Here is a 19,606-nt window from a genome sequence, read left to right on the forward strand (position 1 = left end):
AGATCAATACCTTTAAAAAAAAAACATCTTTAAGAAGTTTGGCAAATCGTGAACAGATTAATGGAAGAGGACGATCAAGAGGAACTCCCAATCCAACACATGGAAGCAATTCTGGACATGATTGATCATAAAATGTATAAAGAGAAACCTAAAGAAGTTAATGGTAGAAAAGACAATGATATCATCAAAATTATGCTTCATAACAAAGGGATGGAAATGATCAATATAAAGAAAATACTTCAACAGAAGGAAGTGTGCAGTAAACTTCCAGAAACAATAAACAAGAGAGGACCAAGAGTTGTGTACACTTTGGGAAATTCCATTCGGGGAAAAATCTTCAACTACAAGGACACTGTACAACCTATAGCCGTAGAGGAATGGTTAAATAACATACATCATTGTAATTGTGAACATTATCACAGGTGATCTCAGAATAGTGAAAGATAAAAGTTTACGTGCATTACTTACAAAAGGACCAAATTATCGAGAAAATAAAAGGATAAACTGGAATAAAGCAATGGAACCTACAATGATGGGACTGGGCGAATGGATGAGAACAAATTGATAAACACAAAGTACCAAACACACAAATGGCTTTATGGTTGGAGGAGGTAGAGAAACATGTGAAAAGGAGAGTTGTTGATTTGAAAAGAAAAGTTCGAATCAATAATCCGAAGGTAATTTTAAACAATCCAGAGACACGTGATTGCTTAAGGCAGCTTCAAACACAATATGTTATTGTTCCAATTGATAAAGCAAATAATAACATTGCATTTGTATGTAAAACATTCCACATTCAAACACTTTTGGAAGAATTGGGCCGAGACACGGGAATTTCAAAGACCTACAAAATAAGTAACGATAACAAAACAGACTTGATACAACACCATACAAATCACTCAACGGTGAGAAGACTGCTAGTTCCGGATAAACACCATAAATTACCATTCATTTACTGGATCCCAAAAATGCACAAACACCCCTTGTAAGATGAGGTTCTTCATGGCAATGGCGCGTTGAAGCTACCTCTGAGGGCCTTTCACTAACTCACCGCAGGCAGGTTGTTGGTCTTTCTGTCTTCTACCGACTCCTCTCCGGCCTTGCTCCTCCAGCTCTCTCTGGGCTCTGGGCCCCTCACACTCCTCACTCTCTTCAATCCCACTCCTCCCTCCAGGTCTTTAAAACAGCTGTTCACCACCATCTCTTATCTTCCCCCATCCAAAACATTGATCTTTTCTACCCCCGCTAATTTCACTCCAAATCCACTTTTTTGAAACACCAACTTCTTTCCTGGAAGTCCTTGGTGTCCTTGTGTATATACTTCTCCCACCCCCCCCCCCCCCCTTCCCACGCCGCCTTCCCCCAATCCCTCTCCCTCCCACACATTCCTGATGTCCCTGCTCTCAAATGTTGTGTTTATGTGCTTCCCCTTCTCTCCCCATCTTGTCTACCGCTCCCTTTTTTATATATTTTGTTTGTTTGTCGCTTTGATTTGTTTTTGTGATAAATGTTAGCTCTTTCACGAGCCTCGATTCTGTATCCCAAAAAAAAAAAAAAAAGTAGAGAATGTAGTTTGAAACCTTTGTCGGGTAGTATTACAGCGGCGATGAAACTAATCTATAAAAACTGCCATGAAAAAGTGAAGTTTTATTCTGGTATTACGAAATTATGCATCATTGACAATTCCAAACCGGTAATCAACAGTACCCCATAACATTAACAACAAGGGTAAGGCAAAATGTGTTTCAACTTTTGATTTTTCCACATTGTACACAAACATTCCACATGACAAGCTAGTAACCGCATTGGACAGAGCAACAGATAAAGCATTTTCAGGAGGTAATAAAGTATACATTAATGTATATCACAACAGAGCACACTGGTCTGTAAAGGATAATCGATATTCATGCAGTTTTTCAAAAAGTAAACTCAAAGAACAACAGTTTCTTCAAAACAACAGTTTATTTACATATGGCAACAATATACTCCAACAGACAGTGGGGATACCCATGGGTTCAGATCCCAAGATACTCCAGCAGACAGTGGGGATACCCATGGGTTCAGATCCCAAGATACTCCAGCAGACAGTGGGGATACCCATGGGTTCAGATCCCAATATACTCCAGCACACAGTGGGGATACCCATGGGTTCAGATCCCAAAATACTCCAGCAGACAGTGGGGATACCCATGGGTTCAGATCCCAATATACTCCAGCACACAGTGGGGATACACATGGGTTCAGATCCCAAGATACTCCAGCAGACAGTGGGGATACCCATGGGTTCAGATCCCAAGATACTCCAGCAGACAGTGGGGATACCCATGGGTTCAGATCCCAATATACTCCAGCAGACAGGGTTTCAACAATATGATTCTCCTTTACTTTGAAATTAAACTCACCCGTGGTGAGTTGCAGGTGCCTGCAATATAAAAATCACTCATTAAACCAGTTTGAATGGAGAAAAGGAGTCATTCTGCTGTTTTGTGTCACTGTGTGCACCACAATGAGCATGGAGAAAAGAAAGAAAACCAGAGAATTGTCTGAGGAGGTCAGACACAAGATTGTAGCCAAGCATGGACAATCTCAAGGCTACAAGTCCATCTCCAGAGACCATGATGTTTCTGTGTCCACCGTACGCAATGTTATCAGGAAGTTTAAGGCCCATGGCACTGCAGCCAACCTCCCTGGACGTGGCCGCAAGATAAAACTTGATCGAAGATTGCAGCGAAGGATTGTTCGATGGTGGAGAAAGCACCTCAATCAACTGCCAAACGGATTCAAGCTGACCTTCAGACACAAGGTAAGACAGTTTCAACTTGCACCATCCATCGCCAACTCAATGAAAGGGGGTTCTATGGTAGGAGACCCAGGAGGACCCCACTGCTGAGAGGGAGACATAAGAAAGCCTGACTGGAGTTTTCCAAAACACACCTGAACAAACTAAAATCCTTCTGGGAGAATGTCCTGTGGACAGCTGCGACCAAATTAGAGCTTTTTGGTGAAGCACATCCTCTCTGTTTACAGAAAACAAAATGAAGCCTTCAATGAAAAGAACACCTTCCCTACAGTCTAACATGGAGGAGGTACAGTGATGTTCTGAGGTTGCTGTGCTGCCTCTGGCATTGGGTGCCTTGAATATGTGCATGGCATCACGAAATTAGGAGATTACCAAGGCATTTTGGAGCACAATGTTCAACCCAGTGTCAGAAAGCTGAGTCTCCGTCGAAGGTCATGGGTCTTGCAGTAGGACAATGACCCCAAACACACTTCAAAAAGCACCCAGGAATGGTTCAAGACAAAACTCTGGACTGTTCCGAAGTGGCCAGCAATGAGTCCACATCTAAATCCCATTGAACACCTGTGAGGAGATCTGAAAACAGCAGTTGGGAAAAGGTACCCTTCAAATCTGGGAGAACTGGAGCAGTTTGCACAAGAAGAGTGGGTCAAACTGCCAGTAGAGAGGTGTAGGAAGCTCATTCATGGCTATAGGAAGTGCTTCACTGCAGTTATTTTTTTCTAAATGCTGTGCTATCGAATATTAAGTCTAGGGTGTCAATAATTTTTTCAATGGCATTTATTTTTATGTTCTTATTTAAAACATAAATGAGTCCACTATCTGCCGCTCCATTCCTCATCCCTCAGATCGGCAGTCTGCAGCCTCGGCACTCTCTGCAGACCTGGACAAAATCACAGACTTGTCAAACAAGTGGAACATGTCTTTCAATCCTGACAAATCTCACACTCTTACTATGTCTCTCCGAAAAGACCGACTGGAAAACCCTCCCATCTACTTTCTCAACAATTCTCTCCAAGAAGTTCTGTCACTCAAGCTTTTGGGTCTCACTATCTGCCATGATCTTTCTTGGGAAAACCACATTTCCAAGCTGGCCTCCAAAGCCAGTCGCCGACTGGACATCCTCCGTCGTGCGAAGTCCTTCCTTGGCACACCTGAGCTCCTCACCACATACAAGGCTGTCATCCGCAGCTCAATGCAATACTGTTCCCCCCTCTGGTCTGGTGCTCCTGCCTCACACCTAGCTCGGCTTCACGCTGTTGAAACCAAAGCTTTCAGAATCATTGGAATCTCCTGCGATGAAGCTAACTCCGAGGGCCTTTCACTCACTCACCGCAGGCAGGTTGGTGGTCTTTCTGTCTTTAACCGACTCCTCTCCGGCCTTGCTCCCCCAGCTCTCTCTGTGCTCTGTCCCCCCAATATTCCTTCCGGTCGCACAAGATCTGCCTGCAACCCTCTTATGGTTAAACTGCCAAAATCTCGGCTCTCTGCTCACCTTCACTCTTTCATTCCCCTTTTCTCCCGCCGCTGGAACAAACTCCCCCACTCCCTTCAATCCCACTCCTCCCTCCAGGTCTTTAAAACAGCTCTTTACCACCATCTCTTATCTTCCCCCATTCAAAACCTTGATCTTTTCTACCCCCGCTAATTCACCCCAGATACACTTTTTTGGAAATTCCAACTTCTTTCCTGGAAGTCCTTGCAGTGTTCATGTGTTTTATACCTCTCCCACCTCTCCCACCTCTCCCACCTCCCCCCAAGCCCTCCCCCTCCCACATTTCTCCCGATGTCCCTGTTCTCAAATGTTGTGTTTGTGTCCTTCCCCCTCTCTCCCCAACTTGTCTACCGCTCCCCTTATTTTTGTGTTTTATGTGTCGGTTTGACTTTTTGTGTGATTAATGTTAGCTCTTTAACGAGCCTCGATTTTGTATTAAAAAAAAAAGAAGAAAAAAAAGGATATATTAAGTTCAGAATAAAAAACAAAGGTTCTGTAATATTAACAGTGAAATAAAGAATTGTGGAGACCAAGTACTTTTGTCAATTTCAATGTATTTTTAGACAAAATTGTGAGTTATCTGAAAAAAGTGCAAGGGTGCCAATATTTTTGGCCATGACTGTATACTCTCATGTATTGTCTTTGTGCCAACTTCGAACAACATTAGTACATGCATTTCCGAGAAATGGTTAAGAAAACGTTTAAGTAACAAAATAGCCATTAGTCAGCCATCTTAGATCTGATCTCGAAAGAAAATGACGTGCTTATTTAAGCCATCATTCATTATTATGTGTGTGGCAAGTTTGAATAGGTTCAGTAAATGCATGTCCGAGAAATGGTTGAGGTAGTGTTCAACATTGGGTTTTTTTACAACTAAAATGGCCGCCAGTCTATCAGTCGGCAATCTTTTGACCATATCGCAAAATAAAGTGAGGTGCATATGTATGCCATCATGTACCATGCTTGTGCTAAGTTTGAACAACATTGGACCATGCATGTTCAAGAAAAGTTTGGGGACACGTTTAAGTAACAAACTGACCGCCAGTCGGCCATCTTGGATCTGATCTCGAAAGAAAATGACGTGCTTATGTAAGCCATCATTCATTATCTGCGTGCCAAATTTGAACAAGGTTAGTAAATGCATGTCCGAGAAACGGTTGAGGTTGTGCCCAACATCGGGTGTTTTACAACGACAATGGCCGCCAGTCGGCCATATTTGATCGTATCGCGAAACAAACTCATGTGCATATGTATACCATCATGTTTTCTCTTTGTGCCAAGTATAAACAAAATCGGTCCATACTTCGAGATGTGGTTGTGGACGGACGAGATCCAATCCATAAGCCCCTGTTTCAGACCAAGTCCGACAGGGACTAATAAGCACGAGAAATGTTATCAATGCTACTGCAATCAAACAGTTTTAGGCCTAAATTCAACATGAGAAACAGATGGCATTAATTTCTTTGTTTAAAGCCTATCCAAAGTAAACTTTCCTTCAATGACCGTGACAGGTTTTTCGGCATCTCGAGGGGCTGTTTGTTCAGCGTTCCCGGTGAATGTGGAGGGAGATGTGCTGGATGGAGTCCTGTTCTGCTGAGCCCATGCCTGCTCCTCTCCACTTGCAAACAGCAGGTAGAAAATAGCTCCAAAGGCACTTACAGCACTGGTTATGTAGAATATATTCATCCATTGTCGTTGCGAATGCTGTTGGGCAGGTGTTGATTGGGGAAATAACATATCGAGATGATAATCAATTTTGGGCTAAAGCAGCATAATTTATTTGTATTTTCTTTAAACTTCATGATGATTACAAGTGGGTTCGGAGTTATCAAAATTGGCTGAATTTAAGTTGCGACTCTACAAGGAAGGCGAGAACAAACCACTAAATGTATTCATTGCTGCTTATCTAAAGATTCTCTTTTTCAAAATATATTCAAGACTAAACAACAAAGTGTTGACTGGTGTTACCTAATTTGGCCAAAATCAGCTTGGGCAGGTGGAATAGTCCATCGATGAAGGTCATTATTGAATAAAAAGGGTTTTGGTTGACAATCTAAGAGTGACGTGTTCATTTACCTACTAGTAACAATGTTCATCTGCTTAGAATCCAAGTGTTTCTTTTAACCTCCATGGAAAATAACAGTGGTCTTACAACTCGACAATCATCAAAATCAACATTGATCTGAAATGTGATGTGCTATGGATTTGCAGATACACTACATTGTTGCATAAACCAGTGGCACAAAAGTGAGTAAGGTTGAAAAAAAAGAAGGAAATTGGAGTTCAGTGTAACTTTCAGCATGCTTACATCCCATGTGAGAGCTCCCACGAGTGTTGGTCCCAGGATGCCGGGGATTGTACCGAACATTGTAGTCAATCCCACAAGGAGGCCTGCAAATCTGTGGGGAAGTTATAGTAATGCAGCAAAGTATCTAGAAGACAGCTTACAGGTTTGTATGGACCATCTTCAGCATTCAAAGGGGTGGGGTGCTGGAAATTAAGAAAAGGAAGAGGAAGGGGAAGGGGTAGATATGGGAGAAAAATAAAGAAGAGGTGGGGAAATCGGGAAGAATCGGTGAGAAAACTAGAACGGCACTTGGTAGAGAGAATACCTCTGCCAGGCTGAACAGTTTACGTTTTGTGTCCCAAGATCTGGATCTGGACCTGACCCCAAAATCGAATCGGCGTGTGCTTATTACCTAACCACCTCATTCACCAGGTTTTGTCAAAAGTCATCCAGAACTTTTTGAAATATCATACTAAATATCGTTTTTGAACATATCACTCAATAGTGAAGAATCACTTCATAATCTAAAAATTCTCATATCTGGATCCAGATTTGGATCTTCACCAAAATCGAATCAATTCGTCCTTGTCACACACCCAACCCGTCCGAATGCGTCCGCATCTTTTTCAGATATCCTGTTCATAGACAAACAGACAGGTGTGAAAACATTTTTTTTTGTTTTTTTTACCAATGTTTTTTTTTGTAGCAAGCATCACAAAATACAGTTCAAACCTCGGTGCAATGTCCAAGTGGTTGACATTGAAGCCGGCCAAGGATAAACCTCCAAGGGCTGTGGATAGGGTGAAAAGGGTCACGGCTGCCACTTGGCTGCAACCAACGTAAGTGACTGCAAAGAAGCAGGTCGCAGGCCCGAGTAACCCTACGTGGAGCACAAGTCATCACTCATCATGAAACTCACTTCACTTGCATACTGTCTTCAGTGGATACGAGCAAATAAAGCAAGAAATAAATAGAGTTCATAGAACCCCCACACAGTGTTCAGGTATATACTTCAATTTTACTAAAATAAGAATTTAAATATCCTTAAAACAACTACTGAAGCAGTCTTATACACCACCCTTATACACTATAATAAGACGACGTTGAGTCACAATTTAGGAGATGGAGACTTTATTGATCACCATAGAATACAGTGTCAATCGACATCGTAAATAGCCATATCACCAACTTCTTCTTCATCTCAATACTGCACCCTCTCACATGCCACACCCACTTCCTAGAGCTGCGCGTGACAGCTCATATTACAGTGGCCTGCAAAATTATTCACCCCCCCCCCCCCACCCCCCCACCCTCCTAAAGTTTTCACATTTTGATGCCACCTAATCTTAAATCAAACTTAAATATTTAGTCTTCACAAATTACTCCAAAGTGATAAAGATTTTTAAAATGCAGATAAAATGTGAATGAGGTAGATTAATAGCGAAAATCAGATGATTGTCAGTTGCATAAGTATTCAAACCCTTTACCTAATTAACCCTAAATCATTTGGGAAGCAAATTATTTGTTTGAAAGGCTCAAAATGAGTGGAATAGGTTTCACCTGTGTGAAATTAGTGGTTTAACTAAAAAAATTAAGCTCCCACAATTATGTGTTTTAAGGTGCAACTCACTTGGTGAATCAACAAGACAAACATGAAGAACAAGGAGCTATCCAAATAAGTTAGACATAAATGTGGCGGAGAAGCACCGTTCAGGAGAGGGTTATACAAGGATTTCACCAAAGAAGTCAGACATAAAGTGGTGGAGGAGCACCATTCAGGAGAGGGTTACAAGAAGATTTCAAAGTCACTCATTATCCCTTTGAGTCGGTGAAATCCATCATTAAGAAGTGGAAGATGCATCATAACCACCATGACAACGCAGAGCAGGTTGCCCATCCAAGCTCAGCAGCCGGGCAAGCAGGAAACTGGTTCAGGATGTGACTATAAATCCAACAATGACTTTGAAAGGTCTGCAAGGCTTTACGTCCAAGATGGGGTCAGTGTACATCATTCAACAATATCCCGTTCCATTCACAAAGCCGGCCTCCATGGACAGGTGGCAAGAAAAAGCTGTTCCTCTAAAAGATGCATCGAAAAGCTCGTATGGAGTTGTCGAAAAAGTATCTTAATGATACTGCAGGCATGTGGAGAAAACTTTTGTGGTCAGACAAGACAAAAATGAATTTTTGTCTGAATTCAAAGTGTTACATCTGGCGCAAGTCTAACACTGCACATCACCCCATCAACACCATCCATACTGTCAACAATGGTGGTGGCAGCATCATGTTATGGGGCTGCTTTTCATTGGCAGGAACTAGCAAACATGTCAGGATAGAAGGGACAATGGATGGTGCAAAGTACAGGAGAATCCTTGATGAAAACCTGCTTGAGTCAGCCATGAATCTTAAACTGGGTTGGAGATTCACATTTCAGCAGGACAATGATCTGAAGCACAAAGATAAATCTTCATTGGACTGGCTGAATAATAAGAAAATGAATGTTTTTGAGTGGTCCAGTCAAACTCCTGACTTGAACCCAATTGAACATTTATGGCGAGACTTGAAGATTGCAGACCATCAACGATTCCCATCAAACTTGGCAGAACTAGAGCAATTTTCACATGAAGAATGGCAAATATTTCCCCATGTCACTGTGCAAAGCTAGTGGAGGTATACTGCCCAAAAAGACTCAGAGCAGTCATTGCTGTAAAAGGTGCTTCCACCAAGTACTGACCAAAGAGGCTGAATACTTTTACAATCAGTGAACTTTGATTTGTACATGTTTGTTGCAGGTATTCCTGACATGTAAATTGCTTCATCGATAACAGTGTTTAGTTTGATGTTTGATCTCTTCAGGTATGAATAAAAAAGTTAGTTTGGAAAAATTGTTTCTACATAATTCGTAATTCATCTAAATGTGGTATTATTGGTCAGGGTGAATACTTTTGCAGGCCACTGTATATGCCCCATCTTATATAACATGTCCAATACTGAAGAACTGGCGGATCATGGATGTATGATGAAGGCGATTATTTTTAATACATGGCCAAAGGCTCGTAATGGAGCGCATGCACACACATGCACACACACACATGCACACACACACATGCACACACACACACACTTTGAGACCTGGCAAGGCTCCGTTTCACATCCTGAAACCCGCAAATGGAGATAATCAAGGAAACAAACAGTTAACACAGGCACTGAGCTTGGGGGAAGTGTCGTCACTGCCATCACTTTCGTCACTTTCCGGGATACTCTGGGTACCAGCGACGTCATAACAATGGCACCGGCTTTTCTCTCCACACTCACTGGGGCATTTCCTCAGGTGGAATTTCCTCCTCCCAATGGATGGCAACAGATGGGAATTGTCCATGCTCTATCCTTTCAAATGCTGAACGTCAAGAAAGGAAGCAGTACGTACCATTTTAAAGTCTTTGGAATGAATCAAACTGGTCCAATTAATATGGGTGTTTTTTAGGAGTCCCCATCTCCACACAGGATGGCCGTTGGCTCCCTTCAGGAGCTCATCCGCTCTTTTTCAGGTGTTGTTTTTAGTCCTGGTAGGGTGTCACAGTCACCCAGCCTCCCCACTAGCAAAGCCAGTGAGGGACGTCGGTTTAGTCACCAGGTAGCACTGGGTTATGTGTTACCAGTGGCAGTCCCAAAAGACTGACCTGACCTAATTTGTGTTCTATGGTGTTCAAGTATATAATTCAATTTAAATAAAGGTTTAAAGAGGTTTAAAGGCATATAAATAAATTAATTCCAGGTTTTACCGCCATTTTCCCCAGTGTCTATTACATCACCCTATCAAAAATGTTACATTAGTTATTCATGCCTGTTGGTTGTGTCCTTTATAACGTCCTTAAAAACAGTAAGTTCCCTGTTTGAATGATTTTCAATTTTATTTCACCCCCAGGCAGATAGAGTAAAACAATTATCTCCCATCTGCGCATGCGCGATTGGGACGAATTCAGAGCCAAAGTACGGTAAAACAGCAAACTTGTCTTCCTATTCATGTTCCAATTTGTGTCGAAAATATAACATTCGATTTAAATAAGTTCTTCGATCATAAACTGATAGGACAGACAGATGGACCCAGAACCAATTGCTTAACCGCACTTTTCTTTCACATGCACGGGGTAAAAATACGTAAATGGATATTTTTATAGGGTTAAAGTGTCTGTGCACTGTGAGCCGGGAACCCTTCTTTAATGGTGGCAAGACTGTCGTCAGCTTTATACTTTACTTCCCATGGTGGTTAGCATACGTTTATCAACTTTTACTTGATAAACCTCTGTCTGCTAGGCCAAATTCGAAATTAACTGCATCAGCAGGAAATTCTCAGTAATGGTGAAATCAACAGACTGAATCTTGGTCAACTCCCCCTTCCCACGCCTCCTGCCCCCAAGCCCTCTCCCTCCCACACTTCTCCCTGCTCTCAAATGTTGTGGTTGTGTGCTTCCCCTTCTCTCCCCATCTTGTCTTCCGCTCCCTCTTTTTGTATATTTTGTTTGTCTGGTTGATTTGTTTGTGAAATAAATGTTAGCTCTTTCACGAGCCTCGATTCAGTATACAAAAAAAACAAAAAAAAAACAACTAGAATAGCACTCAGTAGAGCACATACCTCCGCCAGGCTAAACAGTATGTTTTGTATCCCTCATAGGCCGGATCTGGATCCGGACCTGAACCAAAATCGAATCGCCTTGTTCTTGTCGCCTAACCAACTCATCCACCCGGTTTAGTTATGTCATCCATAACTTTTTTTTAAAATATCATGTTATATATCGCTTTTCACCCGATCCCTCAATGGTGAAGAATCACTTAAAAATTAAATAATTCTCATATCCGAACCCATATTCAGATCTTCACCAAAGTTGAATCGATGCTTCGTTGTCAAACATCCAACTTCTCCACCAAGTTTTGTCCAAATCCGTCCACAACCTTTTGAGATGTCCTGCTATATATAGTTTTTGGCACGATCTCCCAATGGTGAAGAATCACTTAAAATATTCTAGTAGCCAGATCCGAATCCGGATCTGCACCAAATTCGAATCATTTCATCCTTGTCACAAAAGCTACCTCTCTGAATCCATATTCAGATCTTCACCAAAATTGAATCGATTCTTAAGGGACATGTTCGAATCCGTCCACAACTTTTTGAGATATCTTGTTTTTTTTTGTTTTTTTTGTATATTGCATCGAGGCTCGTGTAAGAGCTAACACATTGAACATGAAAACATGCACAGACGCAAAAACATACAATGAAGGAAGCGGGAGACAAGAGGGGGAGGGTGAGGGAAGCACACAAGCATAACTAGATGGTATTCATCGAATACATGCCCTGCGCAGTCAACTTGGTGTGAGCCAACTCTTCTGTTTTTGAACGTTTCTTTTTTTTGGATCCAATATGGCTGCCAGACCACGTGAGCGATGACCATAAATTTATATTCTCTAAATAATTGTTGCATAGATCACGCTCAATAAATTTCAAACTGATCAGACTAAGCGTTGTCCCTGTCGAATTATGACGTCATAATTATGGCACCAATGACGTCATCTTTAACAACACCTATTCCCCATATGGAGTTATTTACAATGAGCCACGTTTCCATTTTTAAAATGTTGACACGGCACACACTTTACTTTACTGAAATGCAGACACAAATGTTATATTTTCGGCAAAAATCGTCGGAATTTCACCAAATCTGTTTGGGTCATGTGTTAAATACCTCAGCGATTGACAAATGTGAAATCAGAATTTTATTTGAGGTCAAATTGACCCCGTGAGGTCGCTCCGTACTTTGCCTGCTCGTCATGTGCAGGGTGACAATTAATTCCATGCCCACACTAGATGACTTCTTCTTCACGCAATAACAACTTCTAGCTTCCAGACCGTACATCCAATCATCATGAAATTTTGCACACTTGTTACACGTAATTACCTCGACTATAATATAAAGTTTCACGTTGATAAATGAAGCGGTTCAAGAGTTATAAATTTTAAATATTTTCATTTAATTATTTATATCTGCCAAACCACGTCACCTATCGCAAATTCCAAAAGGTCATTTTAGCAAACCGATATGCTGAACACATCTGTGAAGTTTCCCCTCGATAGGATCAAAAATGATGGAGAAGCTAGGTTTTAAACGTTTTTGCTTAAAAACGTCATAACTCCGAAACCATGTGATGCATGATGTCATGCTCGCTGACTTTTTTGTTCATCATGGGTATGCAATTCTGCCTGCAAAGCTTGGTCTCGATCTGTTCAGTAGTTTTGGAGAAAATTGGATTTTAGTGGTTTTTCAGTCTTTTCACTCAAAACAATATGGCGGCGGAACCAAGTGACCTACAATGTCATAATTTTATTTCTGCATCAATTTATACCGGGAAGATACTCAAGAAATTTCATCCCGATCGGATAAAGTTTTTTACTTGTCGAATTATGACGTCATAACGGTGGCACCTATGACGTCATTATTCACATATGTTATTCCACATGGAGAGTTCTTTGCAATGAGACCTGTCTCAATTATTTCTGTGCAGCGGTTTGTGAGATATAGAGGTGCAAAGTTTTTTTGTTTTTTTTCCAAGATCGCGCCCGTACCATGTGACGTCATAATATTCACTAAAATATTCTAGAGGAGGAGGCCCTCCTATGGTGAAAATTTCATGTCAATCGGACCAACGGTTGCCGAAAAAATGAATTTTTAAAATGCAGACACGCACGTATGTATGTACGTACCCGAATGCTTAACCGTGCCTTTCGCTTCGCGAGCGCAGGGTAACAACAGTATAGAACAGGGATGTCAGTCGATCTGTGGAGGGGGAGGTCTGGGGAGGAGGGAGAGCTACACGGTATAAAGCAAATGAACACTACTAGGAATTTCATGACGAGGAATTTCAGGAAAGAGGTTGGGGATTGAAAGAGGTGGATTTGGGGTGTTATAACAGGGGTAGAAAAGATCAAGGTTTTGGATTGGGGAAGATAAGAGATGGTGGTGAACAGCTGTTTTAAAGACCCAGAGGGAGGAGTGGGATTGAAGGGAGTGAGGGAGTTTGTTCCAGAGGTGGGAGAAAAGACGAATGAAGGAGTGAAGGTGAGCAGAGAACCTTGATTTTGGCAGTTTAACCATAAGAGGGTTGCAGGCAGATCTTGTGCGACCTGCAGGAACATTTGGGGGACAGAGCACAAACAGAACAGGGGGAGCAAGGCCAGAGAGGAGTTGGTAGAAGACAGAAGACAGCCCTATCTCCCAATGATTGTTCACAGACAGACAGACAGCCAGACAGACAGGGTTGAAAACATAACCTCCATCCACCTTTGATGGCGGAGGTAAATATGCGTTTGTTCTAAGTGAAAATGAAATGTAATTCAGAATTAAAGCTATGACCGGATTCTCCCTGAGCTTCTCCCTGGTCAGAATCCTGCCTATTCTGTTGTGATGAAAGCCTCAGCTAGCGGTGAGATATGGCTTAGCAGAACACGCTCAACCAGCCTGTATGATGTCCAGAGTAATGCTATTGGTCAGTAACTTGAAGGGTCATCAAGCAGCTTCCCTGGCTTGGGTATGGTGATAATGTGAGCTTCTCTCCACGTCGAAGGAATGGTGCCAGACTGATGGATAGCAGTAAAGAAGGAAGCGCACCAAGATTTACCTGTAGGCCCTAAATTATTTAGGAATTCTGGGTATGTATCATCTTGGCCAGCTGCTTTCCCAGACTTTGATTTGAGTGCCTCTTCTACTTCATGAAGGGTGTATGGGGATGCCAAGCTCGAGGTAGTAGGTTGTTATGTAGCAGTCGTGGAAGCAGAAATTTCCTGATGTATCTTGGTCCTTTGTTGCTTGGACGTGGTGCCTTTGGAATTCTGGAGGAGCCTTGATGCTGCAGCATTCGCAGTGACTTGTGGTGGGTGATTTTGGAGCGGGCTAGCAGCACCAAGGTGGCGGAGAATGCTCCAAACTTTCCTACTAGAATGGGTGAAATCTATAATCTCTACAGTTTTAATGTTTCTTTGGAGCCACGCAGAGTCAGGAGATAAGAGAAGTTGTGTAGCTGTGTCTGGGTTTTCAGTTGGCTCGAATTCCTTCAAAAGAGCTTCTGTTTCTGGAAGCCAGCAAAGGGTGATACTTTCACTCAAGCCGCAAGGGATGTCGTTAGTGGCAGCAGATTTGAGGAATTGACAAAGGACTTTATAATTCTCAGGTCTTGGATCAATGGAAGTCATCTTCTCATCTACTTCTGTGGCACAACCGGCCGACTGGCTTTACGAAAGTTCCATCAAGGGGAAGGCTTTGATGAGATGAGTGGCGCTTAAAATCCCAACATGGCCGATGGCAGGTGGTGTTGGCCATGAGGGAAACGGGGGAGCATCTTACAGACTTACACGACCCCATTTAGGGCTGCGATAACCTGTCAATTATTGATATAAAGCAGAGATCAGGGTTGTAATCCATATTCCATCTGCATGAGTAGAGGGAGCCGAGTTGTTTGGCTTCGCACAGGAGGAAACGGTCCTTATCGGAAACCCAAAGAGACGACTGTTCCCAGCAATGCTACTGTCGCTGTATCCCCAGGAATGGTGGTGACTATAGAAATGTCCAAGGTGAATTTCAGGATGCTGTGACACTGGGAGGGCAGGTAGAGGCCAAACACCAACTGGTGGTTTGTAGATGTTGCTGATTGTTAAGTAACCAATCTTCAAACTTGCTAAGAATACATCGGAAGTGTTGGACTCAGATCTTACAGTCCAATCAGATTGTGTGACTAATCTAGGTAGCAGCACCATATTTATCACGATGCACTGCAGCAGCAAATATAATACTGCAGAATCGATAACTAGGAAGTGGTGGGTCAGCGATGTATGTTTCCTAGAGAGCAATAACACCATGCTCTCGGTAAACAAGGTAATGATTAACGAGTCAAGAAGGGGGAAAGAATGGGGGGTTTAGACACATTCGGAAGGACACAGTTACCGTACTCTTATGCTAAACATGTACTAATGGCATAACTTGTCTACATTACACCCATTACCCCCTATCAAGTTCTCGTAACAGTATAAATATCATTTGGAATCCAAACTTTTGCACAGTACTGTATATGTGAGGTTTCCCAATCCTTGCACGATGTGGGATCGGTACTCACCCACTGTCGTGAAGCCTTTGCGTACAGCAGTGATGCTAAAAATCCCACGTATAAGCAACCAGTCAACAAATGGAGCTGATAGGATCATTGTCAGCGAGCAAAAAAGGTAGGGAAGAGCTGAGAGAACACCATTCTGTTCACACAACGGCATGTCAAAGTCAATCAATGCCTCAAATCCAGTAATTCAAAGACATAATCTAATAAAATGCCACACACACACACACACACACACACACACACACACACATATATATATATATATAGTGTTATGAATTTTGGGTAGTGGCATATGGAGATTTAGGTAGATCTGCATAGGTAGGTGCTCCGATGTCGCGAAGAAGAACCATCATCTCGATGTAAGTAAGTCAGGGACCTGTCTAGCCCGGTTTGTCGGAGTAAGCTGCGTATCTGGGTCCCCGCCACGAGGGGGCAGGACATGTTAAGTAGTTCTAAGGTTTATGCTAATTCCCTGGTGTTTCGTCCCCTCTGTGATCATTCCAGTGTCCCTTATGGCAACACACTCATACATTAGCTCGGCCCATTAGCGCATACCCATTAATTAACTTCCCTCTCATAAATAAAACATGACTGGACGAACAGACCGGAAGCGGCCGTGCACAACGCCGGCATGATGAGCAAACATCAATCAGGCAGGCAATAGCCATGCCCAGTAGAACTCGTGATTGGCCAGGGGAGGGGCGAGTAACAACCAGGTCACCGATTGGAGAGTAAGGAAGGTGAAGGACGTGCCACACTGATTGGCCACCGACCGATGACACCAACACCAGAGGCGCTCGGCCAATCATTGAGGAGGGCACTAAAGAACGACAAGAAGCTACGCAGTAGTTGGAGGAGAAGCGCCTGTGATGTGAAAAGGCAAAAAAGACCACAAAGAAGCGAGGCACTGATTGGAAGACAGGGAGAGCTGACGTCAGGCGACGGGCGACAAAACGACTCGTGAGCCGGCATTTTCCCACTTCTCGTTTTTGGAGTCTTCCTGGCCGGACGGACCTCCCTCTCTCTCTCTCTCCCCTTCTTGCCTTCTCCTTCCCGTATGGACCTTGTTTGTTGAGCACCGATGATCATCCTCCCCTATTGTTTGTGGTCCTGGTGCCTGCGTGCGAGTGCTGTGGCGAGGAACGGACCGTGCAGCGAGGCCGGTGTTCGCGCCAACGCCCGGGCGGTTCGTGCCAGCCGGGGCTGTGGTCGGATGATGAGCTTGGAAGCCGACGATTTCTGACTGACGTTGCACCCAGAAAGATAAGACGCATCCCCAAACACAATTGTTTCTTTTTTCATTCTTCCTTTGTCCTGTTGTTTAAGTCTGGTGTGGAGACGTCCCGATATAGGGGTTTAGTTTTTATCGTCGCGTTTCCTTGTCCTGGCATTTCATTGAATAAACCCTTGTATTATTTTCCCAACCAACTTTAATTCCGTTTTAGTTTATGAGTTACTTTTCGCAGGTTGAAGACTGCGCGCGGACCGTCAGGTAAATCTCGCCACTTCTTCTTCCTCTTTCTTTCCTCCCCCACGCATATATATAGTCAAATCCACCATTGATCGTCACCTCATTAAGCTTGATTGCCATCTCTGATTTTTCCGGTATTAACAGAGGGGAATCACACAACAATATATATATATATATATATATATATATATATATATATATGTATGTATATATAATATATATATATATATATATATATATATATATATATATATATATATATATATATACACATACATATATATATATATTGTTGCGAATATGGAATTTGGCCTCCATATCCGCTTGTAAATATTCCCCTATTTTCTCCAATACTCCCCAACTTTCCCCAATCCCCCATTCCCTAGTCCCATTGCATGTAAATAACAATCAGTAGAGCCGACCTTCCCCTTATTCCCCCATTAAATGTCGTGCCCAGGTCCACCGCACCACACGTAGACAACTTTCGGACATCTTCCTAGTTATTCTTATTCTATGTCAGTTAAGGCCTCGTTTCCATTAATTATGACTCTTCGTTGCACCAGAATGTGATTATATGGCATCAGTAGTGAGTTTAGGACCTTTCCCATACCTCCTCCCATCTTCTTCCCCAAACAACAACAATAACAACAACTACAACAACAATTACAACTACAACTACGACTACAACAACAGAGGGGCGGGGAGTGTGCGTCCTCACACCGGCTCGGTTACCCGCCATGACCATGCGCTCCACGGCGTTACCCCGAAGGGGCTGGCTGTCAGCTCCTCGTCAGGGGCGGAGCCAGTAACCCCCCCACGCACCCAATGAGAAGCAACGTGCCGATTCCATCTGGGGCGGAGCTAACGAGCCGAGGGCGTGTCACTCCCCGCCGGATATACGCGGCCCCGCGCCGGATGTGACGTCAGATGCGCCTCAGCTTGGAGAGAGAAGCTACCGCCACCCCCAGCGCGACGAGACCTCCCCGCATCTTTGGACCGGACCGGACCGTACTGTACCCTGCTTTGAGCCAAGAGTGCACCTTGAGCCATCGCTATCTGCCTTTCCTTGCCATCAACCCCCGTGTGAGTCAGCCTTGTCCCGTTTACCTGTCGTCTGTCCGGGGTTAATATAAGAGTGTGTCTAAGTGCCTGTCTTCCTGTAATATACCTCTAGCCCCTGTAATCTGACCTTTCCGTACGAATATAATCTCCTCCGGAGGTCTTGAGAATTGAAACATTGGTGTCGTATTGTGTTATTGTAATCCAGCCGGGTGTCTTCTTTTTCTTATTGAGCCAGCATCGCGCGACTAGTCAACGTTCGGGCACAATCGGGTAACTTGTGCAGACGTGGTCATACCATAAAACCGCTCGGTAAATAACATCCAAGCCACGTCTGTAACAATTGGTGTCGAGGAGTGGAATTCGAACCCGGGACTAAATTTATTAGGCCCAAATTGGTAACAAGTAGAATCGATTCGGAGCGCGTTTCCCGCGCGAAATTATAACAGCGAAATTTGTATTTGTTTTACGAAACTCGAATTTTGCAAGTCGCGCTATGGCGGATCAACACGGCTGGGGTCCGGTAGGGGAGAGTGAGGCAGGGTCGGTCCAGGACCAAATTGAGGGACATGAGGGACATGAGGAGAGCGAAACAGCGGGGGTAGCAGGTGCACAAAATGGCGCTCTCGCGCACGATGCTTCAGGCGCGCAAAAAGGCGCCTCGCTGGTCACCGTGCCCGCGACCGAAGTAGCGCCGCTGGGAAGATTGGAACTTTTTTTTATACAAATGACGGCCCTTATGGAAAAGAATAGTGAGCGATTGGAAAACCAAATGGGCGTAATGAGGGACGAAGCGAGGGCTCGGAGTGAGCAATTGGGGGTAATGAGGGACGAAGCGAGGGCTCGGAGTGAGCAATTGGGGGTAATGAGGGACGAAGCGAGGGGTACCAGTGAGAAGTTAGACAATAATTTTGAGGGGTTAGACAACGGGATAAAAGAAGTGAAAAATGGGTTAACGGGGGTAGAAAACAGAATGGCCGCTCAAGAGAATCAAATGGAAGGGATGCAAAAGGGGTTAGAGGGGGTAGAAAATAGAATGGCTGCCCAGGAGAATCAGATAGAGGGAGTGAAAAATGGGTTAGAGGGGTTAGAAAACAGTATGGAAGGCAAATTGAGGGACATGAGGGACCAAGCGGAAAGGGAAGTTAAACAAATGGAGCAGCAGATAGAGGGGGTCAGAATGGGGGTAGAAACCAAACTGGATGCTCACAGGGAGGAAATGGAGCAGATGAGGGTGGCATCTGGGCAGGAGATGCAAGTGATGGGAGAGGAGATCAGAAGAGGAGTGAGTGAGGAGGTCGGAGGAGTGCGCGAGGAGGTGAGGCACTGTAAGGAGCGCATGGA

The 19,606-nt window shown here is 43.5% G+C and overlaps 2 protein-coding genes across 5 annotated transcripts in view; one reads left to right on the forward strand and one right to left on the reverse strand.

Moving 5' to 3' along the window:
- Positions 1–19,606, forward strand: part of LOC137416554 (THAP domain-containing protein 1-like) — a 231,879-nt gene that overhangs the window by 82,415 nt on the left and 129,858 nt on the right. The gene's annotated exons all lie outside the window — the stretch shown is intronic.
- LOC137416552 (sialin-like) overlaps positions 1,633–19,606 on the reverse strand; it is a 101,615-nt gene continuing 83,641 nt past the window's right edge. For 2 of the 4 annotated variants that reach the window (XM_078784168.1, XM_068102186.2), the window contains exons 10-13: positions 15,736–15,868; positions 7,312–7,459; positions 6,601–6,691; positions 4,668–5,996 (exon numbers count right to left, since the gene is read on the reverse strand). In XM_078784168.1, coding sequence (XP_078640294.1) covers positions 5,760–5,996; positions 6,601–6,691; positions 7,312–7,459; positions 15,736–15,868 — 609 coding nt within the window. In that variant the 3' untranslated portion in view covers positions 4,668–5,759. Of the gene's footprint in view, positions 2,791–4,667; positions 5,997–6,600; positions 6,692–7,311; positions 7,460–15,735; positions 15,869–19,606 lie in introns of those variants that run through there. The other 2 variants (XM_078784167.1, XR_013624507.1) reach the window with 2 other exon arrangements.

The sequence above is a fragment of the Myxine glutinosa genome, chromosome 9, assembly GCF_964187855.1.
Source record: "Myxine glutinosa chromosome 9, kmMyxGlut1.1, whole genome shotgun sequence".
NCBI classification, from domain to species: Eukaryota; Metazoa; Chordata; class Myxini; order Myxiniformes; family Myxinidae; genus Myxine; species Myxine glutinosa.